Here is a 26,033-nt window from a genome sequence, read left to right on the forward strand (position 1 = left end):
TGTAGAGCTGGCGGAGATTATAGAGATAGGGAGGGGCCAGGCCATGGAGAGATTTGTAAACAAGGATGAGAATTTTTAAATGGAGGCATTGTTTAACCAGGAGCGCAGAGCTGATGGGTGAATGGCATTTGGTGTGAGTGAGGACACAGGCAGCAGAGTTTTGGATGACCTTAAGATTACAGAGGATAGACTTTGTGAGGCCGGCCAGCAGTGTTTTAGAATAGCCAAGTCTAGAGGCATGGATTAGGGATTCAACAAGCAGAAGAACTGAGGCATTATTAGATTCATTAAGCAATGCCACCTGACTTGCGCTAGCCGTTTTACAGAGCACATGAACACCAATGCTCCCGTTTTCCCCCAAAACATAAGGAGATGCCACTTCAAAGTGTGCTTGCACAATGCCAGTCTGAGCTTCAAAGTAGATCAAACACACACATGGCTCTTTTCATGGGGTAACACAAATTTAAATTTAAAAGGTGTGAGTTACTGGTCTAGTGGGGTAAGGGGCACCAAACTCAGTCTGACAGTGGTTTCATTTTGTGATATTCTGTCAATTGCAGCTATTATGCTGGATCCAACTCTAGTATCAAGGCCCCTATTAAGTTGTGCATTGCTGGTGGCTTCGAGTATGACATTATCTCAACTAAATTTGCACTGCTACAGCCACAAATATAGCATCACAATTTATATATAAATTACTTCATTTACAGTACACAGGAGCTGGAATTCAGCAATACACGCCCATGTACAGTAACAGATAATACAGAACAACTACCACGTATGTATTGTAATGTTGGAAGGCAAGCTTAAAAGGGTAAGTTTACAGGAGACATTAATTCAAAGGGAATCCAATTTCAAAGGAGATCATTTAGAATGGAAAGTAATAATTGCCGAAGATGATATGGGCCTGTAGAAGGATCGTATTCTGTTGGCTATTCTTTGAGTGACAATTCAAACATATTATAGGTGGGAATTATGATGCAGTTATTTGAACAATTACCGATCGAAGTACTCTTTTGGAGTTTGCCTACTCTGATTGAAGCATTCATATGGAATTCTCCCTACTCGAATGCATCAGGGGCCTCATTTCCACATAACTAACACCGTGAGTGAGATCTTAACTCACTCAAAACTCCCCCACTTATACAGTTAAATTGGGCCCTTGGAGTGGAATTATACTGTGTGATATTCACTGTATTAAATGATTCACTGGGTTGGATTTTATGTGGCCGCCGCCGTACTCGGCAGCAGCCATAAAAGATGGCGGCCCACACGTGTGGCATTCACTCCGCAGAGCCACTGCGATCTCAAGTGCGATGGCTCATTAACATGCCTGGGGCAGCTGCCACCCTACCCCACCCCCCGATGACGTGGAGGAGGCGGGCAAGCCTCCTCCACGTTTTTAAAGGGGTTAGAGCCCCAAATGACCCTTTCAAATCTTAAAGGCAAATTTCATTTGAAAGTCTTAAAATTGATTTTAAAAATCTTTCCATCCCCTCTCCCACCCCACCAATAGCCTTACATTTAATTCCTTTCCCACTCAGCCCCCGGAATACTTATCTTGCCGACGTGACCTTCACACCACCCCCCCCAAACTCTAACCCTCAACCCCTTCCCACCATCCCCCCAACCAATCCAAAGAGTTTGACCCCGGTCCCCCCCTCCCACACTGAGAAAAGTACCTTCTCCTCCCTCCCCTCAGGAGGCACGCCTCAATTCCCCGGACAGGGATCCGAAGGCACATCAATGCCAGCCACCAGGATGAAGATCTCAACCTGCTGTCTGAATCACAGCGGCCTGCATATTAATAAATGGTAAGTGCACATCTGCATATTGTAATGTGGGCCGCGTCACCGAGCGGCAGGGGGGCCGACACGAGGCCTCGCCACCGCCACCGAGATCGGGACGGACCCTGCCGGCGTCGAGGTCGGTGACAGGCCTCATCTGGAATAATCTTCATGCCTCTCCACCATGTTCCCGATGCCAAAGGCTCTATAAAATTCAGCCCAGTGTTTCGCGAAGCTAACAACTGATCTGCAGAATCGAAGAATGTAATAAATATTAAATTTCCCCACTTGTCTAATATGAATGAATGGATCAATTCTTTTAGAAATACGTGCAATTATTTACTGATATTGTATTTGAAATTTTAATTACCAGCCAGTATTAAGAGTACATAAATATATTTTGTTCACAGTTTATACTCATTTTTAACGCATGCACATTTTGTAAAGGAATATCTGGGTGCAATTCATGGTGGCCTTTAAACCGTGGAAATGTCAAGTCAAAGAGGTGTTTTATGGTTAAAAAAACAAAGGAAACTGCTTCAAAAAATCACTGTTCCAAGCCACGATGGCCTCCTTCTGTGTTGTAATAATTCTGTGATTCTGTGATTCTATGTTTGTTATAAGCAATGGTAGAACTTGTAGTCATCACAGCAGGAGAAGTTACTAACTGACTCTCTTTCAACTCAGTCTTGAGTTCTAATTACCAGCCAATATGGCATTTCACTTATTTAACTCTATTATAATAACTGGTTTGGCAAAAGTTTTAAAAATCATACTTTTACAACATGGATGTTCATTTGACAGTTTACTTTCGCTTTAAGTATATAAAACTAAGAAAACTGAAATTGACATTACTTTCAATCACTACATGTGTTGTAAATGGAAACAGAATGCTCCCCGCGAGGTTTTTTTTCAATTTCCATCCATGAATCAGCCTTTAAGCTCATTTGCTACTTCGTCTCTCGTGAATTATTAATTCATAGTCATCATGGAAATATATAAAAAACTATTTTGTAAGAAGATGATCAGGAATTAACTGTTTTATTCATCTATAGAACAACCCTCTGTGTTTTGACACACACAACAGGGATTACAGAACTATGTTTGAAATAATTTTTAAAAGTTACTTTGATAATGAGTACACTTGTGAAATAAGAGGCAGAGATAACAGCAGTGCATTCTGTGAAGAATGTGACCCATTCAAAAATGTGGTGCTATCCCACTTACTGGGAATAACCCAGTCATTCTCTGGATGAAATCTCAATACTTTTGTGTCCAACAATCATCAAATCTAGCAGACATTTTCCTGATTGCAGAATATCAAAACTAAATTCAGAAGATTATTCTGGAATCAATACCAGCAGTACGATTTACTTCACTGTATGGTAAAAAGAAATAGAACATTACAGTGCAGATTCTAATATTTATATATTTACATCCACTGTGTAACTTTGGAAAACTTTGATTGTTTACTGTGATCTGGAGTCACTTGATATTTGATGCAGTTCTTCAGTTCACTTGTAACACTTTTGCAGTCAGCTTAAAGAGGAAGTTTGGTACTTTCAACAGCAGCTTGCATTTACATAGCGCCTTTAATGTAGTAGAACATCCCAAAATGCTTCACAGGAGCATTATGAGTCAAAATTTGACACTGAGCCACTTAAAGAGATATTAAAAGTCAGGTGACCAAAAGCTTGGCTAATGAGGATGTAGTTTGGCAAGGACTAACTTCTCTTTGAAAATCATTTAGTGGTTTTAAATAGCATTCAAAATGTTAATTTATCATAGTAGCAGAGTCTTTCTTATAGATTAGCAAACAGGCATGTGACTAAATAAACACTAATTATTTTTGCCTCATCTTCATTGGTTCCTAATGGAATGAAATACAATAGATGATTAAGCTGAAGATTAGAAACTAAAGCATTAACTAACCTTCTGGAACTCACTTCATATCGTAAATTATTACTCTGATATTTGATTGGAAGTCATCCTGTTCAAGAGTTCTGAAACAGTTGTTCAAGAAGATGAGGTGACTGTGGAAAGGGATCTTTTTCCCAAAATGTAGGTGGATGTCTGGCAGCACCAAGATGGCTTCAGCATGCTGTGCAATGTATCAGCACTTTTCATGCCAATCATTCTTGTTACCTTGCTCAGTGAGAATGCCAATTTATAAGTTTAATTTCCTCTGTGTGTTATTTTTAGCATACCGATTCAAATCTTCACATAAATTCCTATCTGTACTATTTTAATGCAGTATAACAAATGGGAAAGTATTAAAAGAGCACAGACAAATATCTATACAAATGTGTTAATCAGTGGAATAAAAGAGCACACAAAGCAAATTAATCTAATTTATACCAGGCTATGCCAAACATTAAGCACATTTGTGCCAAGGGAATGTCCCACTATAAACTACAATGAGACTGTTCAAACTCATATTACATAGGACTATTACTGCCAAGAGAGTGTCAAGGCTGGATTCAAACCTAGATCCCATCGGCAAAACTCTGCTAACCACTCTGTTACTGATTCCTTCTCCTCTGATGTCTTTATTTGCTTATTATTTTCTTTCGTGTTTTCCTTCAACTTACTTCTTTGACGTATGTTTTATATATATAAATAAACACACAACAGGGCAGATGGTGTAAATAAAGATTCCTTGTTGCAGCTGGCATGGTGCATTGTAAACTTGTAGGCACCTCTGTACGGCTGTTAGACTCCTGTTTCATATTCAACGGAATTGTTATCATTACCATCATCATTATCATTTCCTCAGCATATGTTTGCACAAAGGGTCTCTAGGAGAGGAACCCACCTCTTTGATCCATTGCCAAAATTCCAGTCTGTGCTACCAAATGAGATTTACTGAATCAAACTGGTAAAGATGTCTATTGAAGGGCCATGTAATTCCCATCAGCGTATTGAAAATGTCTTAACTTCAGCGATCAAAGAGCTTCATGTATTCAGCAGCAGTTTCTCCACAAAGTCAAAAGTTTTGTGCATAAAGCTTCCCACAGGAATACTACAATGAGCAGACAACCAGAGACTTACTACAGCAGTTCATACAAAAATATAGTCATACCAGAATAAGAAAGATCCAGTTATGTCCCGAGATTGGATGAAATAGTTTTTCTTTTTTTTTCCTGGAGATATATATCCCTTCAATATTTTCATATTCTCTATAATAATTGTTCAAACTAACCTTAATTCCAGATAAATTAACCATAAGCTAAAGAAAGAATGATTATTTTGCCTCAGCAAAATTAGTATGAAGCCATAAAGCTGAACATCTTTTGTAGTTTTGTTCCAGTGTAAGTACATTTTCCAGACATTGGCAACTCCGACTCTGCGAAAATATGCATTTTTGTGTCCCACTATGTTACAAGTTGTATATTCTTTCGGAATCCTGTTGTGGCTTAGTAGAGTGTTGATTGCACAAACATATGTATGCAATCTACTTTACCCAGTGATTTTTTTTTTACTTAAATGTTCAAACCTGTGATATGAACAAATACACTGTAGCATTCCTGTGGATTTAGAACTGCAGTTGTTCCATTGTGAAGTTAACTATTATAAATCTAACTGATTTAAAGTAACTGCTGCTCACTGAATCACTGGTACTCTGCTATCTTACCTAACACAAAACTTACTACCCAACAAATTGATTAAAAATTCTGCAATGCTTGCTATATTATTGGTAAATGTGTTCTGATATCCCTTCCTACTCTTTAGTCATTTATAGGCAAACTTTTAAGATAACTGTATCATAATTTTTAATTTTCAATGTCTTTGCGGTCATCAATGTCATAACCGATTAGTGTTACAGAATTAAAAGTTGTTTTCATGTTGAAACATAGAAACATAGAAAAATAGGAGCAGGAGTAGGCCACTTGACCCTTCGAGACTGCACAGCCATTCAATACGATCATGGCTGATCATCCAGACCCTGTTCCCGTTTTCTCCCCGTATCCCTTGATCCCATGAGCCCTAAGAACTATATCTAACTCTTTCTTTCCCACCCAGCTTTGTGTCATCTGCAAACTTGGATATATTACATTTAATTCCCTCATCTATATCATTAATATATATTGTGAATAGCTGGGGTCCGAGCACTTTTGACCACCTATGGCAAACATGCGAAGAGGAATGCAGACCGGTTCAATCTCATTTTGAAGAGCTGGAACCTGTCATAGCTGCTAAGTGCATTGCACTGCTGAAGTACAAGAAAGCCCCCAGCGAGTTAACATCCGTAGCACTTAAAGCAGCCAGAAGCACTGCACAAAGAACAGCCAGGCGCTGCGCAAATGACTACTGGCAACACCTATGCAGTCATATTCAGCTGCCTCAGACACCGGAAACATCAGAGGAATGTATGATGGCATAAAGAGAGCTTTTGGGCCAACCATCAAGAAGATCGCCCCCCTCAAATCTAAATCAGGGGACACAATCACTGACCAACGCAAGCAAATGGACTGCTGGGTGGAGCACTACCTAGAACTGTACTCCAGGGAAAATGTTGTCACTGAGACCGCCCTCAATGCAACCCAATCTCTGCCAGTCATGGATGAGCTGGACGAACAGCCAACAAAATCGGAACTCAGTGATGCCATTGATTCTCTAGCCAGCGGAAAAGCCCCTGGGAAGGACGGCATTATCCCTGAAATAATCAGGAGTGCCAAGCCTGCTATACTTTCAGCACTCCATGAACTGCTTTGCCTGTGCTGGGACGAGGGAGCAGTACATCAGGACATGCGCGATGCCAATATCATCACCCTCTATAAAAACAAAGGTGACCGCGGTGACTGGAATCTCCCTGCTCAGCATAGTAGGGAAAGTCTTTGCTCGAGTCGCTTTAAACAGGCTCCAGAAGCTGGCCGAGTGCGTCTACCCTGAGGCACAGTGTGGCTTTCGTGCAGAGAGATCGACCACTGACATGCTGTTCTCCCTTCGTCAGATACAGGAGAAATGCCGTGAACAACAGATGCCCCTCTACGTTGCTTTCATTGATCTCACCAAAGCCTTTGACCTCGTCAGCAGACGTGGCCTCTTCAGACTACTAGAAAAGATCGGATGTCCACCAAAGCTACTAAGTATCATCACCTCATTCCATAACAATATGAAAGGCACAATTCAGCATAGCGGCACCTCATCAGACCCCTTTCCTATCCTGAGTGGCGTGAAACAGGGCTGTGTTCTCGCACCCACACTGTTTAGGATTTTCTTCTCCCTGCTGCTCTCACATGCGTTCAAATCTTCAGAAGAAGGAATTTTCCTCCACACAAGATCAGGGGGCAGGTTGTTCAACCTTGCCCGTCTAAGAGTGAAGACCAAAGTACGGAAAGCCCTCATCAGGGAACACCACTTTGCTGACGATGCTGCTTTAACACCTCACACAGAAGAGTGTCTGCAGAGTCTCATCGACAGGTTTGCGGCTGCCTGCAACGAATTTGGCCTAACCATCAGCCTCAAGAAAATGAACATCATGGGACAGGACATCAGAAATGCTCCATCCATCAATATTGGCGACCACGCTCTGGAAGTGGTTCAAGAGTTCACCTACCTAGGCTCAACTATCGCCAGTAACCTATCTCTCGATGCAGAAATCAACAAGCGCATGGGAAAGGCTTCCACTGCTATGTCCAGACTGGCCAAGAGAGTGTGGGAAAATGGCGCACTGACACGGAACACAAAAGTCCGAGTGTATCAAGCCTGTGTCCTCAGTACCTTGCTCTATGGCAGCGAGGCCTGGACAATGTATGTCAGCCAAGAGCGACATCTCAATTCATTCCATCTTCCCTGCCTCCGGAGAATCCTTGGTATCAGGTAGCAGGACCATATCTCCAACACAGAAGTCCTCGAGGCGGCCAACATCCCCAGCATATACATACTACTGAGTCAGCAGCGCTTGAGATGGCTTGGCCATGTGAGCCGCATGGAAGATGGCAGGATCCCCAAAGACACATTGTACAGCGAGCTCGCCACTGGTATCAGACCCACCGACCGTCCATGTCTCCGCTTTAAAGACGTCTGCAAACGCGACATGAAGTCCTGTGACATTGATCACAAGTCGTGGGAGTCAGTTGCCAGCAATCACCAGAGCTGGCGGGCAGCCATAAAGGCAGGGCTAAAGTGTGGCGAGTCGAAGAGACTTAGCATTTGGCAGGAAAAAAGACAGAAGCGCAAGAGGAGAGCCAACTGTGTAACAGCCCCGACAAACAATTTTTTCTGCAGCACCTGTGGAAGAGTCTGTCACTCCAGAATTGGCCTTTATAGCCACTCGAGGCGCTGCTTCACAAACCACTGACCACCTCCAGGCGCTTACCCATTGTCTCTCGAGACAAGGAGGCCAAAGAAAAGAGAATAGCACTGATCCCTGCGGTACCCCACTAGTCACTGCCTGCCACTTGGAAAAAGACCCATTTATTCCTACTCTTTGTTTCCTGTCTGCCAACCAGTTCTCTATCCATGTCACCTTACCCCCAATCCCTAATTTTGCATGCTAATCTCTTATGTGGGACCATATCAAAAGCCTTCTGAAAGTCCAAATACACCACATCCACTGGCTGTCCCTTATCTATTATACTAGTTATATCCTCAAAAAATTCAGGTAGATTTGTCAAGCATGTTTTCCCTTTCGTAAATCCATGTTGACTTTGTCCGATCCTGTCATTGCTTTCCAAGTGCTCTGCTATTACATCTTTTATAATGGACTCTCGCCTTTTCCCACTACCGATGTCAGGCTAACTGGTCTATAATTCCCTGTTTTCTCTCTACCTCCTTTTTTAAATAGTGAACCAGTGAATCTAGTGAATCAAGGGATTCTGGATATATTGTGATAAAGTTCTGGTGCAATATCGATCACTTCTACACTGGTCTGACAAATATATGTAAGTGGATGACCTCAGTGCACCACCTCCTACAGCACCAGCATGAAGTTTCATTTTCATTACCTATCCTTATGACCATTATTACAAATCATTCTGAATTAAATTGCCAAATGAGTATGAGAGTAGCAGGGAGCCCAGGTGGCAGAATATATTGGTGCACTATCTTTTCACCTCTGATATGTAGGTTCAAATTCAGCCAGGCTGATGTTGCAAAGGTCTTTCTATGCAAGTTTCAACCCAGTTCCTAAGTACAATGCATGCGTAAAATTGGTTCTTAAGTGACAACTTTACTCAGAAATGTGGCAGGAATGGCTGTTGTGGGAAATTGAAATTTCATAAGCTAATATCATCGAGAGTTTTCTTCTGTGATCAGAGTTAAGGAATGTTATCAAAGGTAGAGATGGTTCCACTGTGTAGCTAGCTTGTAGTTCTTAAATGTGGCTTTGGTTGCCTAAAATTGGAAATTGTTCTATTCCCGAGTGTGAATATCTTTTACTTTCAACAGCAAATTTCTTTTAAGTGTGTAGATCATTTTGTATCATGTCCAGAAGGAAGTGGTTAAGCCATCCAATCTCATTCCACACAATACCATTAATAGTCATCAGATAAAGGATATCAGCTCAATTGTGCAAATTGAATTCAAACCAAGGGCCCGATTAGGGAACAGATGGCATTTTAAAGTACTGTGCTGTTCCGCTCACTTAATCCTATTTCTTTTCCAAATGGGTGTTGAAATTAAATTTAAAAATTGTTATACTGGCTCACTTGCTAAGACCATGAATGCAAAAAGGGTGAGAATTTAGAAATTTTGGAGGTATCACGTTCAGAACAAGAATACCTCAGATATCAGTGAAACCTAAGCAGAAGATCTGATCCCTATCACAAATAGTCAGCTTAAGCATCCAAAGACCACCAAAGAACACAGACAAATCTTCCTTCACTGTACCATAAGAGACTACAGCTGCATACTGACTTATACAGCAGTAGGGAACTGACAGAGACACCACTATGCACTAAGGAATGGCTTCCTATCCCAATTTGGAAACGCTTGGATGGAGAATTAACCTGTGCTGCACGTAAGGCTGCAATGGATTAGATCTCACTTCACATATTCAAGACAATTATGTGAATAATTTTGTGTAAAAAGATTAAATTTCTGCCAGTGACTTTTATTCTGCCAAACACAAACATTTGAAAAGTACTTGTGTTTAATCTTGACCAGATTACAGATTGATCCTAAAGTTCTTCTTAAATCTAAGGAGTAATAACATTTGGGAAAATCTCTGCATTTTCTAAAGCAACAATGGGTCAGTCAGGATCTAATACAAGGAGATCTGGAACTGTTTATGCTATGAAATGCATACTTGTTTTATACACTTCTCTGTCTCTTTTCTGTTACTCGATACTTTTGAAACTTAGATTTTATCAACTGCTCACTAAGTATGTTCATCACTTTAGGATTATTTAATAACCAGAACAAATTATAATTATCGAGTTGCTTTTATTTAAAACATCTGATAAAAGGAAAAGAACAAAATTGTTTAATATTCACAAAACTGTAAATGAAAACCTCATTAAAATTATTTTCTAAAGCTCTACTTTTGTGTTTGAATTGGCAATGAGGCCCCCAAGAACTGTATTGACAATATTGTGACTCCATTTAAATTGTTTTCATGTGTTGTTAATACTTGATGAGTAATTATACAATAAATGTTGAGCAACTATTAAAATTTATGCATTTTCTAAACTTTCTAGCAGAATATTAGAAAACAAAGTGGATCTTCCACCAATAGGTCATCAGGGCACATGCACACATATTCTGTATCTATACTGTCAAGGATCAGGTACCACAATTGTTGCAAGGTATCAGATATCACCAGTACAGTGCCAGAGGTCTGATACCACCACCCTGGTGCTGGTGACAGGGCACAGATTGCAAATGCCAGTTGGGCATCTGTTCTTCTGCACATGGTCACCACAATATAACAAGGCACTTCCATTATACATACAATTCGCAACTTTAATTTGGAGACACAATTATATCCAAATCCAATGTAATTTGAATGGAGCTAAATTCATGTATTTACATATAAAACAGAAATTATACAGGTGAGGTCCCAGAGGACTGGAGAATAGCTAATGTTGTTGCTTTGTTTAAGAAGGGTGGCAAGGATAATTCAGGAAATTATAGGCTGGTGAGCCTTACGTCAGTGGTAGGGAAACTATTAGAGAGGATTATTCGGGACAGGATTTACTCCCATTTGGAAACAAACGAATTTATTAGCGAGAGACAGCATGGTTTTGTGAAGGGGAGGTCGTGTCTTACTAATTTGATTGAGTTTTTTGAGGAAGTGATGAAGATGATTGATGAAGGAAGGGCAGTGGATGTTATCTATATGGACTTCAGTAAAGCCTTTGACAAGGTCCCGCATGGCAGACTGGTACAAAAGGTGAAGTCACACGGGATCAGAGGTGAGCTGGCAAGATGGCTTGGTCATAGAAGACAGAGGGTATCAGTGGATGGGTGTTTTTCTGAATGGAGGTATGTGTTCCGCAGGGATCAGTGCTGGGACCTTTGCTGTTTGTAGTATATATAAATGATTTGGAGGAAAATGTAGCTGGTCTGATTAGTAAGTTTGTGGACGACACAAAGGTTGGTGGAGTTGAGGATAATGATGAGGATTGTCAGAGGATACAGCAGGATATAGAGCGGTTGGAGACTTGGGCGGAGAAATGGCGGATGGCGTTTAATCCGGACAAATGTAATGCATTTTGGAAGGTCTAATGCAGGTGGGAGGTATACAGTAAATGGCAGAACCCTTAGGAGTATTGACAGGCAGAGAGATCTGGGCGTACAGGTCCACAGGTCACCGAAAGTGGCAACGCAGGTGGATAAGGTAGTCAAGAAGGCATACGGCATGCTTGCTTTCATCGGTCGGGGCATAGAGTATAAAAATTGGCAAGTTATGTTGCAGCTGTACAGAACCTTAGTTAGGCCACACTTAGAATATTGCGTGCAATTCTGGTCACCACACTACCAGAAGGACGTGGAGGCTTTGGAGAGGGTACAGAGGAGGTTTACCAGGATGTTGCCTGGTCTGGAGGGCATTAGCTATGAGGAGAGGTTGGAAAAACTCGGATTGTTTTCACTGGAACGACAGAGGTGGAGGGGTGACATGATAGAGGTTTACAAAGTTATGAGCGGCATGGACAGAGTGGATAGTCAGAAGCTTTTTCCCAGGGTGGAAGAGTCAGTTACTAGGGGACATAGGTTTAAGGTGCGAGGGGCAAAGTTTAGAGGGGATGTGTGAGGCAAGTTTTTTATGCAGAGGGTGGTGAGTGCCTGGAACTTGCTGCCAGGGGATGTGGTGGAAGCAGATACGATAGCGACGTTTAAGAGGCATCTTGACAAATACATGAATAGGAAGGGAATAGAGGGATATGGGCCCCGGAAGTACAGAAGGTTTTAGTTTAGGCAGGCATCAAGATTGGTGCAGGCTTGGAGGGCCAAATGGCCTGTTCCTGTGCTGTACTGTTCTTTGTTCTATTCAGTTCAGCCACTTCAGAATCTCAGTTAAGTTCCTTGTTATACATAATTTATGGTAACAAACAGAAGTGAATCAAACAAAAAAATACCATTAGAAACAAATTAAACTATCCATTCTGAATTTACACCTGAAATCCCTCCCAGCCCCCAATCTGATTGAGAATACTGCTAATGTGAACTAGGTGCCATTTTCTTTTTTTGACTCCCCACTGAGACTTTAAACAAAATGTACGCTTGCAGACGTTACTCCTGGTCTGCCCGTCACCACCTCGTCTTTCCATGTAGTGCTGCTTATTCTGCTGTGCTCGTGAGTTATGTATCAAGGCAAAGTGATCATGAACTTGTGCAATATGTGGATCCATACAGTGCAAATATGTACAAATCCAAAATGTAATCTTCCAAAATTTGCCACATTGTGATGATGCAGTTAAGAAGAAAGAGCTTGGATTTATATAGTTGCATATACAATGCTGTTCCGTCACTGTTACACTACAAAGGTATTGACAGAAAATGCTGGAAATGCTCAGCAGGCCATGCAGTAACTGTGGAGAGAGCAGTGGAGTTAACATTTCAGGTCGATGATCTTTGATCAGAACTCTGATGAAAGGTTATTGACCCTGAAAAGTTAACTCTATTTCTCTCTTTCTCTCGCCACACCTGCTGAGTTATTTCCAGCATTTTCTGTTTTTATTTCAGATTTCCAGCATCTGCAGTATTTTGCTTTTGTAAAGGCGTAGACAGGGTTGCTTAAATTTGCACTATACTCTGAGAGGACAGCATAATCACTGTGAATCAAATAAATCCAAACCTGTAGTTTTGCCATGCACTGTCCCAGAGCTGAAGCCAGAGTTTATCAGTATAATTGATGCCATTTGAAATGAAGCATTGTTTTGACTGTACTTTCTTTGTTATAAGGCTTAAGGAAGTTATGCATTTATATAGTGCCTTATCATGTCCCTCAGAAGCGACTCAAAGTACTTCACACAACATGAACTATGTTAAGTGTAAAGACGACTATTATGTCGGCTCGGGGCAGCTATTCTTGAAGCAGCATTGAGAATTTATGAGAATAATATAAATGCATCCAAAAGCACAAGCTAGCTAATAGAGCATCAGATGATGAACTGTTCGGATTGGTAGCCCGTGTTTTGTTTATCTTTGCCAAATGCTTATATTTAACGAAGTATTGTTTTCAACCACCGAATAACTCTGTTCCATGCCCTGGTTAGAATGTAATCTTTCATTTGAAACGCAATTTTATTCAAACTATTATTTAATGAAAGATACTTATCAAAAATACAACGGATATCAAAAGGAAAGGAACGATATACAAACTGTTAGATTTTTGAATTCCTTGAGAAAAAAATGCGTGTGAGCAAGTCGAGCAGCTGCTGTGCACACCTTTAAAACCCCATGTGTGTTGCACATAATTATCTTGGAACAAACTCAGCCTTCGGGGTCACCTTTAATGTTTAATGCTCTCTTTTTTTGTTCTGCAGAAGCTTTCTTGGGCAGCGGGAACCGGACGGCTAATAAGATCCAGACCCAAGAAGGGCAGTCCCTTATTATAACTGGTAATAGGTACATTGGTGCTAATAGCGCAAACAGTAAATCACCGAGTCTGAATGTGTGCAAGCCTTAGACAGATCTCCCTCCTTTTGCAGCTACTATTAATAATATGGAAGTTTAATGCACTAACACGGGACTGACATAAATTGGGCACTGTCATATTTTAGGAGAATAATGTTGCGGGCACTAACCTGCATAGTGTACGTATACAAAAACTGCCCTGCGTCAAATCTTCTTCCACTGGCCCATTTAAAATAACTCAAAGCTGCAAAATAGTTGTAAAGAATGTAGAAATTGAGATAGAAATCTATTTCCAAAAGGTACTTTTCCTCGCGTGTTTTTTTTTATTGAACACTTTGACATTGATCGCAAATGATATTTGTGTGCAGGAATGTTTTGTAGGTTTGGTGACTGGATGGGGGGGGGGGGGCGTGTGGGGGGGGGGGTGTTGCTGAGATGGGAACAGAATGAGAGGGTGAACGAAAGGAAACATAGTCAATATTTTGGTGTATCGCATTTGTATGAGGAGAAATCAGGAGTGAAAAATACTTGTTGGATTTCCGAGGGCTGACTGGAGGGGTTTTGTTTGTGAATGAAGACTGTCAGACTCCGAATTCCGTTTTATTTTTCATTGGTTAATGCCTTGTCAGCGACAAGCGGGAGGAGGTCACAGAAACCTCCAGTGTATACATTGGGGACATTCCAGATGTGTGACTAGGGAAGAACGAACAGTTATAGTAAAACAGTTTTTAAAAGTACCGTCCTTAATATATTATATATCATCTGAAATATATATATTAAAAACACAAGTGATCGTTCAATAAACTGTTAAATATGGGAATTATGAAGTATCACTGTCAGTTTAATAGACCAAGAATGATATAACTGTCAAATTTGCAAAAGCTCTCAATAATTGAACGTAAACTGCAGGTAAACAAGTCAACCTCTCTTGCAGACACCAGCTGAGCTTCGTTCAACTGAAGAAATTGTTTAACAATCTTGCATTAATAGATCATAATAATAAGGAATAATTCGTTATATAGTTCAGAATGGCGCTACTTAACACGAAATACGTTATCTTTTAGTGAACCGTGCATATAATTTCTGGCTACCAAGTAATTAAGAGTGGAGGGGACGGAAAAGGTTTGGAATTGCGACCTCTAGTAAAGAAACGAAAACAGTTGAAACCACCGGGGAATAGGGGGGGTTGGGGGTGGGGGGGCGCACATTGAGCTATGAGCCCCTTCTAGTGGTCCAAATCCCAGAAGTGTCTCTGATGCTTCCCCAACCCATCGGCGTGGTTCGAACAAAAATAAACGATATCCGCTTGAAGATGTTTCAAACTGTTATTCAGAGTTACATTCTTTTAAATCATCAATATTCACTATATTCTGCATGGTTTCTAATGCTCCAATAATCAGGTATATCCTTGGCCAGGAAAAGAAATTCGAAATCTACGGCCGACAACAGAGTGTGATGACAGTCGCTTGAATATCTTTTCCATCCTATTTGTACTTGTTAAAATCTCAGACCCTAAAGATGTACCCTATTATTTTGCGAAGTTTGTAGCCGAGCAAACATCTTTACTAACGGCTGTGATAGACACGTAACGTCGACTTTTCACAGGGTTTAACATTTAATGGGAATCTTGATTTTTGAGATGTTTACAAAGACGTGTGATTTTTCCCTTTGGCTTGAAAATCCGCCCTATTCACCACATCCCATCTGTATTATATGATCAAAGCAAGTGAAAGAGTGAGCAATTACTTTCCAAATAATTCACTAATGTGTCGCTGACCAAGCTGTTCCCAGAGCGATGACAACAACTTAAAAGTTATATACTGCCTTCAGCATAGTTTTTTTTTAAAGTCCCAAGGCGGCTCTGAGAAATCCCAAAAACATATCACAGACTTTAGCCGACACCGGCCCCGAGTCTCATGCAGTTCAGTGACAATTGAAAGAAAGCGAATGAATTTTCGGTAGCCTGAAGTCATGCTCTGAACGTTGGAGTTGATATACATATCTGGGCTAATGAGGTGCTGTTGCGTTATGTGGGTAAATGTATGGGTATGACAGGCCACTGATAGGCTCTGGTACAATAGGTGCGGTTTGGCGAAGTTTTAGGCCACTACAAAACTGATTGGGTTCGAATTTCAGATATCTCTGGCCTTCAGTCCTTTTCGCGTATGGAAACCAATGCCGCAATTTATAACAGTCAATTGAAAAAGGATCAGGGTAATAATGATTATCCCCAGTGACAGAATGAAGCGGGATTACAATATTAAACTGGTACTAATGCACTCTTTTATGATCAAACATTAAAATGCGCTACCTTATACATCATTGAAAGGGCCGACAGGTAAAAATCGCCGCTCGTTAAAAAAATCTCTGAAATTAGATTTCACAGACATATTTCTTTTCGTGGAGGGTTCAATTCTCATAACTGCCCTGTAATCTAGCTCATGGCAGGCAGTTCCTGGAACAAAAATAATTTGCTTTATGTTGGGCTAAATCTGATTCTGTTTTATTCCTTATGGATTTATTGTTATTTTGTTGTTAAACGTTGCGAATAAAATATTAATACTTTTATATAATAGAAATATCGGAAGTACCTTAAACACATCTCAGTAATTAATTCGATGTGTCCAGAATAGTCCTCATTTCTAATGAACAATATATTAAGGACATTCTGAAAGACTTACTGCTTATGAAGACCATTAGATAAATAATTTCTATATTGAAACATAAAGCTTATTGTCCCGTAAACCTTTTTGACTGCTCCCTGTAACTTAAAATACGTGTTGCGAGATGTGTGGACTGCGGGACACGGCTACGCCGCAACACCACGTAGAGCTCAAAACTTCAGGTATTTGCGCAGCAAGAGACTTCTACTGGCTATCATAAAATGAATTGGTCCCATGCAAGCAAGTAAGAAGTTGCTTTATGGAGTCTACTGTAAACCTAGTTTGTTAAACTGCGAATGTGCCTATGTGTTGCATAGATATAAAACAACCCACAAACGAGATTCTGTATTTTGACTAATAAAAAGCTTTATAAGGTTCCACCTAATTTAAAATTCCATGATTCAAAATAAAGTTTATGCTCAGTATGCTTTTGGGTGGGGCACAGGTTTTGTGCTGTAAGCTGTTAGTTTGGTACAAAAATAAAGTACTGCGGATGCTGAAAATCTTATGATGAAAGGTCATCGACCTGAACTTGCTAACTTCGTTTCTCTCTCCACAGATGCTGCCTGACCTGTTGAGTATTTCCAGCATTTTCCGTTCTTATTTGAGTTATCTCACTGTCTAATGTTAGCTATAGTCCTGAGATGTCAAGGTAAATTGTTGTTTGCCTGAGGGTTTCAGAATTCACCTAAACTCGTGTTATAATTATAAAACTGGAGGCACTACTGAACATTATTAGCGGAGAGATAGAGAACAACAACTTTACATGTGGACAACACATGAGAGGAGACTGTGTAGTTAGTGTATCAGAAGTTGTTTAGACCCGACCTGGGGTACATACAATGTGCAGTTCTTGTCACCTGAGGTATACAGAGGTTAGCAATGAAGTAATTCTGGCTAACAGTGATCATGAAGGTATCAGGATTCATGGCGAAAAGAGAAAGAATTCGGGCCAGCTTTCTTTGGAAAGAAAGTTTTCAAGATAATTGAGAATGTTGACAAACTGATCAGGGAAGATAAGTTAAAAATTAGGATAGTAAAAGTAAGAGAGAGAGGCGGTATGTTTTCACCCAAAGAGTAATAAAGCTGCGGAATCAATACCCAGGGAAAGCCTTTGAAGCGTAAAAGGTTGAAATCAGCATGAGCTGCATTTTGGGGGGAGTGCGGGGATTGAAGGATACAAGCGAGAAGGCAAGTTAATCTATGAAAACAGATGGGATGTAATATATATTTCTGCAACTCTCATAAATAACAACAGCTTAAACCTCATAAATTTGAACAAGTTCTGCACTTCAGTTATTATTGTCAGTATCCAGATTACTGTTGATGTTAATCGAGAACACTAAGGCAATTATTTTAGTATAGATCACTTCTGTCCTTATTGGAACTGGAGAACACCAACTGATAACGTTGAAAGGTGGCTGTTCTCACTCTGACTGTTTCTAACGGGAGACGAAAATAAAATCAACTGCTTCCACACCCTGCTGAACTGCAGGTGCGGTTATGCCGCAGTTTTCCTGACAATACAAAACCGGTTCGGATGCACCTCAATGCAAAATTGCGGTTTAATTTAGGAGTTTGATCCAAATCCGACTGCCCAATACACTACTGCCAAGCTGCCTTGAGATTCCTTCTCGGAGGCTGTCCCACATTACTTGAGCATCACAACAGCTGAACAGGCTGGGACGAAGCCAAATTGAAAAAGGGACAAATGTGCTCAGGTGATGCCAGGACCTCCTGAACACTATTATCGAAGTAAGGAATCTTTTGATGTGATACCAAATTGGAGCCTTTCCCTCTCTGACGTTTCAAAAATATCTGGGGAAGGAGTCTAACTACGCATGTCCGGAACGCTGTCCTGATCGACAAAGTATCATTCGCAACTCATAGTATAACTCCAGTCTTGGCCGTGATTCGCACTGGCCAGCTACCGATATCAGACTATTAGACAAGTATAACTGCAACCTAAAAAAGTTATCATCCCCAAAATAGCATTTTAAAAACTAATAGATTATATAACTGTACAAATGCCCCATAATAGATCCTAGTACACAAACATTACTGGTCAAAGTATAGCTTTATTCACTGGATTACAGAACAGGAGCTTCTTTCTGTTCTTGGCCCTTACACCAGCTACCTCTGAACTATATTAATAACATTTCACATGCGTGTATATACATATATATATAATGTAATGTGTATGTGTACATGAACGACCATTTCTGCTAAATTCCTGTTGGTCAACTGAGCAATAACGATGGGGCTGAATGTATGTTTCTATCTGAGTTTGTATATAGAAACCCCAATATCTCGAATATGTATATAAAACACACATACTACATGTTTACGACATATATATGCAAGCACATTATACATAAATACACGTTATATATGTGTATATTTAAATATAATATATTAAACATATAACATACGCATATTCGAGGAATTTGAAGTTATGCATAGACATATATACATATATATTATGTATAGAGTCAGATCCGTACATAAGTAAATTGACTATATTAAACCATATTTAATATATCAAGCTTTGATTGAACCTTTATTAACATAGATGCACATTATATATTTATTACTGCTCAGGAGAAGAGCATTAATGCATTTTCATAACGTTGTTTTCCCTTTAACGCCATCACTTCCCTAATAACGTGAACATTCCTCTCTAAACCCGTGGCTGATCGTTTCGAATAGTAAAGCAGCATTGAGAGCTGGCTTGGTAAAGCAAACAAACCTTCTGAACTGCGACAGAATTTGAAAATTGATAGGATGTGTGTGCAATATTTCACTTACACGGACTAACGGGATAGTCTTACAATAAAGAGCCAGTGCTCGGGGAGAGTGGGTGTATGTACTTCATTGCCTTTGCGCTGAAATGGGCAGGTTCAATTCTCTTGACTAACTGCAGAGGGTGCAAGAATTCTCCGAACATCAAATGATGGGATCGTTAAAGGCAATAAAGGGTTAATGATTCCAGTATTAGTACATATTTATATATGATTTTACAAAGTAATCTCAAGGATCCCTTTATAAATTTGAAATAGATTACGTCTTTGCTCCAAAATTTTACAATAACTGTTTATGGTGTTAATAGTTTCAGACCTACGATGGCATCTCATTGCAGCCGGGCTTTCCTTTCAGTTCTCAGGGTGTTGATTTTGAAAGTTCCAATATAAACTTTTCAAGATTATCCGTGATCCCTAGGGACTGGGAAAATATTGCAAAAGAAATGGGGAGGGGGGGAGGGGGGGTCTGCTTTTTGTATCACACTTTTAGATACTGAAAGAAAATATATAGAAAGAGAAATATTAAGTCTAGTTGTCATTTGCCGGAAACAACCCACGAAGAATAAGTCAGAAAGGCAAGAACAATATTGTAGGATCTCTAAGAAGACTCACGTCAATCTGTATATTAAACAGATGACACCAGAATCCAGAAAAACGCGCAGATTGCTTCCTAAATTGTTCCCATCGCAAGAACGGCATTCAACGTTTACCTAAATACAGCCCTGGGAAGAACTGATACCATTTATTGTAGAGGATTGTTGCTCGCTGAAGCATTTTTCTCTCTCTAAATGGCCTTTGCCCACGTTTACAGTGGTACAATAAATGACACATAAAATAAACTACGTTATGGCTAATTTGACATGGACCAAGCAATTTACAAGGCAACATGACACGTTACATAAATCTGCTGGAAACTTGAGTAGAATTTGGTACAGTTCTACATTACAACAAGCTGCAGTGATGCCAGTAACAATTCGCCGCTTTATTCTACAAATATATATCACACGCATAAAGAGTATTAATGAAAGGCCTACTCCTATGACGGCACACCGTTCGAATCTCGGTTGCATTCATATAAAAAACTCGAATTACCAGCTAAATATTTATTATGAAAGTAGCGCTCTGTATATTTCAGAACAAAAACGTATAAACGTTTCAAAAAGGCAATTCCACTAAATGATCATCATTTGTATTTCGTTTTATTTCGTGAATTCAAAGTTCCCGTAATACCTTACATAAATTAATGTATTATTGTTTAAATGGTTATTTTCAAAGCCACCTTTATTATTTCCGCCAAAGCCTGGTCCCAACTTTTAATATTTTAAAATCTCCATCTCGCTCGTTAACAGTTGTTTAATATATACAAACATGATTGATATTTTGATTTTACTGGAATTCTGCAAGCACGTTTTTATTGCTAATGCCTATGTTTGCGTCTTTTGCATGTTTTGGTACCTGGAGATTTTTGTCATTTTAATTGTGATGCCAGTTTATAGATCTCTAATTATCCTTTCTCTTTAAAGGACTTACAACATAGATATTCAAAATGCTTTTTTTTTTAAAAGACATATGTACATTCGCTCGAAGTGAGCCTGGTGAGTTCACAACTTGGGAGTGTTATTAAACGAGACCCCCAATAGAGCGGGACAGTCTGGAAAAGTTAACTGAATATGAACGCGCGTTTACTCAATTTTGTGATACTTTGAAATTAACCGAAGGATGGCTCAATAAAGCGGGATTCGCTGATTCTCTTCCCCATTTCAGTCACTGAAAGACTAACCACAAAAATCCACGCCCGTTTAACCGCCAGCAAACTGATTGCTATTCAAATATTTGCGTATTTATAAATTGCCGTATCAGTTCCCAGATATTGAGCTAATTAGCAATTATTTGAAGTCATTTTAAAATACTGTCTAAGTTTTAGTCGGTGATATTGATTCATTTTTCCATCTTAATTAAAATCTATAGATATCGAATACCTGAAAAAATATGCCTGGGGTATTTAGCGGTTTAACGAGATGCATTCTGGAACAGCAGCTAACAGGGCAAATAAATCGAGTGATGTTTATCTTACATCAGGTCTGAAGTCATGTTTTGATAATTCTCCGAGGTTTACTGAAAAGCCAGAGAATTGTAACTGAGCTCTGTAAACGGAACTGGCACACACTTTGCACTTGCTGTTTGAGGTTTGTCACACCAGACACTGACAAGAGTAGCAACTGGGATAAAATTATGTCCTCTTATGGAAATTCCCTTCTAATTTACTTTGAACCGATTCCATCTAGCTCATGTAACCGATTTGTTTACATGCTCTCGGGCCCTATTTCCAACTGTACATTTTAGCAGCATGTGCGTTGCTTGTGAAAACGAAAGTGATGCGGGAATGTGAAGTCTGACGAAAGTTCTATAAAAGCAACGCAGAAACACGAAAGTCGGTTCTTGTGACTGAAATGTGCTCTGAGTTGAAAGCAATAAAGACAATTGCTTCTCCATCGATCAAAACAAAAGAGCTTGATCTTACCTCCACCTGGCCTTTGTAGTTTGATTAAGTGTGTCTGCCCTTTGAATGCACGGGATACAAAAGCTCTTGGCCTCGTTCAGACAACAGCGTTTTAACCCTTTAATCACTGAACTGTCCCGAGATGCCGCCAAGTACTCGAACAAACATTAAGTGGCCTTAAAAATAAAATAGAAGGAACATTGACTTGGAATAGCGCGACATAGTTGCTAAATTAGATCGGCTCTTGAGTGAATCTGACAATTCTTCAGAATAAAATTCTAATATTTTGTTTAGAATTAAAAATATATATGTAGCGATACTTAACATGAAGGAAACAAAAACGGTGAGTGGCACATTGGCAAAACGTAGGTTTAAGCAGCGAAAACAGTATTTAGTGATCATGGTTAATGTCTATCAATATGTGATTTAAAAGATGATTATTAAATGTCTGTTGGTCAGGCTGCATGGCGCCACCACACTGTTGTTTAAGGGAAACACAGATTCCCACTTCCAACTACCCACTGCGATCCTTCAAATGAAAAAAGTCGAGTTTTTGTTTGCTGTTTAACCCCAGGCAAGAGAAAAAAATAAAAGAACGATAACCCCATGAAAAGGACCGGCAAATCTCTCGTCTTTTGTGTGAACTTTTCTTTTCAGCCGGAGCGTTCATCTGTATGATTCCGAACTTATTGTCATTACTTATTTATTAATTGTTGGCATATGGGGTGTAATTGAGCAATGAGACTAGCCCTCAGTTTAAAAAAGCGAAGCTGAGAGAGGAGTCCAGTAATGTCACATTTTCTTCCGAGCTTTTTCAGGCAACTGCGTGAATTTTCAAATGGAATATTGACTTGAAAGGCAATATTGGGATCGACTAAAGCGATGTCAGATTGGTGTGGAGCACAGGGACTCGACGTTTGTCTGTCACCTCCAATGCTAACGTTTTATATTAAAATCGGCGGGGGCGGTGGACATGGGGTTCACTGCTTCAGCCACCCGTGAAAAATCGGTTCCTAAACAATAAGTGGGACTCTTACTCGAGGTCACGCTCTTGATTTTTGCCCCTTGAAGTTAAAAAGAAGTCTTCGGAATCCTGTTTAGCATTGTAATGGCCAATAATCCCAAACAGAGCATTCAAAATGCCTTGCTATCGGTAGCTCTCAAGGACCTAATAAATAACTAACTAATAGACCTGTTGAAACATATTTTCCTTTGAGAAGGCTGCCTAATCTGTACCCTTCGGTATTAATGGTAAGGGACTTGGCACATAGTTAAGTATTAAATCTATAATCATAGTCTTTTTTTTTTAAAAGACGGAAATAATTCTACTGTCACAGAATTTCATTAAATCCCATTATTCGCGGTAGGAAATGATCACAGAAATATAAAGGAAACGCTACTGAGCCTCTGGTGGAAGAGGTAAAAGTCATTTCAATTTTTGGAATGATAAAGGGTTCCGTTTTGCCCCCCAGCTACAGTCAAACTGGAGCCACACTGCGCCTGCAGAAGATTGCTTTGTTTTTGCTCATTACAGCAATTATTTGTCAATGACTTCCCTCAGATAGAGAGCGAAAAAAGACAAAGCTTAAAGATTAAACCACCAGAGTCTAACCGAGGGGTCAAAAGTGAAAAAAAGTCCTAGTCACTTGTATTTTCCCCCCCTCAGGGAGGGTGAAAATAGAGATGGGACGGGTGAATAACTCGTGGACTCTTCGTTACTTACAAAACCGGAAGAAAAATGTTGTTCTTTTGGACAAGGGTGGAGAGAACACCGTCTATTTGCATTAACAACTATTAGCTCTGAAAAACATTACCTTCGAGTACAGCAGGACGGTGGAGAACTGTAATGAAAAGTCAAATGGATGAATTTTCAGTGCAAAAATGTGTGGGGGATTTGACACACGAAAAGCGCTTTGACAGTCATTTACAATTATTTAGCCAATCGTATATTTAAACCAGAGAACGATTTTAGCCAAGTTGTTTAACAGAGTCCAGAAATACTGAAGGTTTGTAAAACGGTAGTCTCTGAGCACGTCGGCGCCGACGCAAAAACCTAGAGAATTCTTCAAAGCAATAGGTACCAGCTGTAGAAATATTTCAAGTTGCTTGCAAATCGATAATGACAGTGTAAATACACGGTATAAACACAAAAATCCATAGTGCAAAACAGAACGGTATAATTCACTTTGTTGCGTTTAAGTCTGTTCCTACTTCTAAAGCCAGTTATTTTTAAACTGTGCTCCAATTTATTTTAATTGTTTGTCAGAAAATGGACAGGACCGAAAATAAATGCAACTGTAGTTACGTCAAATTAATTTTTAAAAACAACCCTGTAGGAACTAGAGAAAAGCTAGCATTGAACAGGCAGAACTGTTTTGATATATGTAAACAAAGGTGGTGTTACTGCAGTCAAGATTATGCTTTACCTTAAAAAAAAGAAAACAAATCGAATCTGGTGAACCGATTAGTCGGTGTGCTAAGGTATTGGTCTGTGAATTGTCACATCGATTATCCATGTAAAGTTCTGATTAGCGATTTCAAATAAAAACACTATCAGCTTAAGAAACTACTTGAAACACTTACATTTATTTAACAAATATATGCATAATATAAACGATAAAACTTCAAATATACAGTATATTACATCGTACACAAACCCCCTTCCAATGGGGAATCTTTGCAAAACAGACGGGGAAGAAAAGTTCATTAGAATTTCTGTTTTTAAAGAATATTTTCTTCCCCTTTCCTCTCGGCTCCTTTCAAGCTAAATGATACATGCTATATCCGACGTGAGCAGCATATAGTCCAACTGGAGATACTGGTAGAGTGGGTCTGTGGAAATGGTGAGAGGCTCCATAAAGAGAAGTTGCGGGGACTGGCGTACCGATAGGAAAACTAATGCCAAAAGCCGGTGGCAGCATGGGTTTGGCTGCCATTTTCAGTTTCTCCAGTTCGGCTTCTTGCAGTCGTTTGGCCTTCGCCCTGCGATTCTGAAACCAGATTTTCACTTGAGTCTCTGTTAAGTTGAGGGAGCTGGAGAACTCTGCTCTCTCAGCGATGGACAGGTACTGTTTTTGGCGAAATTTGCGCTCCAGGGCCAATAACTGCGAGGTGGTGAAAGGAGTCCTGGGTTTGCGGTTGGTTTTGTGCTTTCTGAGAGTGCAGGTAGGCGGACTCATTCGTCCTAAAATAAATATAAATATCAGTTAATTAAGTTTCATTTGCCCCCTCCAGATAAACCAATTATCTTAACACTTACAACTAAAATAGTTTTCAAATTTGAAAACTAACAGTACCGAACTTCTCCAAATAATACAAAACCATGTACAAGTTTTAGGGATCTAATAACGTGGGTCGATGCTTGGGAATTAAGTGACTTGGATACGGAGCCATTCCATGCCACACGTTAGATTATAGCAATATTACAAGTCAAGTTTGAAAGGATCCTGTTTTTCTAAGATGGGTAATGACTAGATGTAAATACAAAGATGCTATATGAGGTCTCACTTACTGGGCGGCGGGGAAAACCGAGAATCTTGCATCCACGGCGTCCGTTCTTGTCGGTCGGTACTCTCCGATTTGACAAGTGCGTCTTCAGATATTTTTAACAGTCCTTCCATGGTATAGGAAGTGTTTGCGGACAGCGGATTGGATAATGTCTCCTGCGCCGGTAACCCACCGATTTGAGGGCTAAGGTTCTGCGCGGTGCCTTCAAGGGGTCCCTCCGAAGCGGATCTATCTCGGCTGGGTTTCCTGTCGGACATGAGCGCCTCGACACTGAAAGGGAGCAGCGCAGGAGAAGCTTTGGGTCTGTTTATCTCCTCCTCTGCCGCTAACTTCACATTGCTCTGCATCCCTTTACTCAAGGAGCGGGGCTCTTCGCTTTTCACGCCGCCAGTTGTCACTTGCAAAGCACTCATGACAGAACAAGGGGCCATATAGAGTCGATCCCTTTCCAACTGGAGCATTAATAAAAAAAAAACACAAACACCCTGATCGCACTCGGGCCTGTCCTGTCGTCCGCGGTTCAAAACATTGTCAATTTCCTGATTGCCACTCGGCTCCAGGCGTTAAGAAGCGAGACTTTGCGGGGCGCTGTCCAATCAGCACCTTCAGGGGTGGGTCTGAGAGCTGCTATTGGATGGCTCACTGTGCCCGCCATCAATAATCTTTCGAAATAAATTAGCACTTAATCTGATTGGCCACTTGCTGGGAAGAGTTTATTGATAGCTCCGGGGCTCTAATCTCATATAAACAC

At 40.1% G+C, this 26,033-nt stretch overlaps 1 protein-coding gene across 1 annotated transcript; it reads right to left on the reverse strand.

Moving 5' to 3' along the window:
• Positions 1-24,430: 24,430 nt before the first annotated feature.
• Positions 24,431-25,788, reverse strand: msx1a (muscle segment homeobox 1a). Its single transcript, XM_068025513.1, has 2 exons — positions 25,287-25,788; positions 24,431-24,959 (listed from the first exon to the last, which is right to left on the reverse strand). Exons 1-2 carry the CDS (start codon positions 25,741-25,743, stop codon positions 24,535-24,537), a joined length of 882 nt encoding a protein of 293 aa, XP_067881614.1. The 5' UTR covers positions 25,744-25,788; the 3' UTR covers positions 24,431-24,534.
• Between the last annotated feature and the right edge of the window lie 245 nt (positions 25,789-26,033).

The sequence above is a fragment of the Heterodontus francisci genome, chromosome 1 (assembly GCF_036365525.1).
Source record: "Heterodontus francisci isolate sHetFra1 chromosome 1, sHetFra1.hap1, whole genome shotgun sequence".
NCBI lineage: Eukaryota > Metazoa > Chordata > Chondrichthyes > Heterodontiformes > Heterodontidae > Heterodontus > Heterodontus francisci.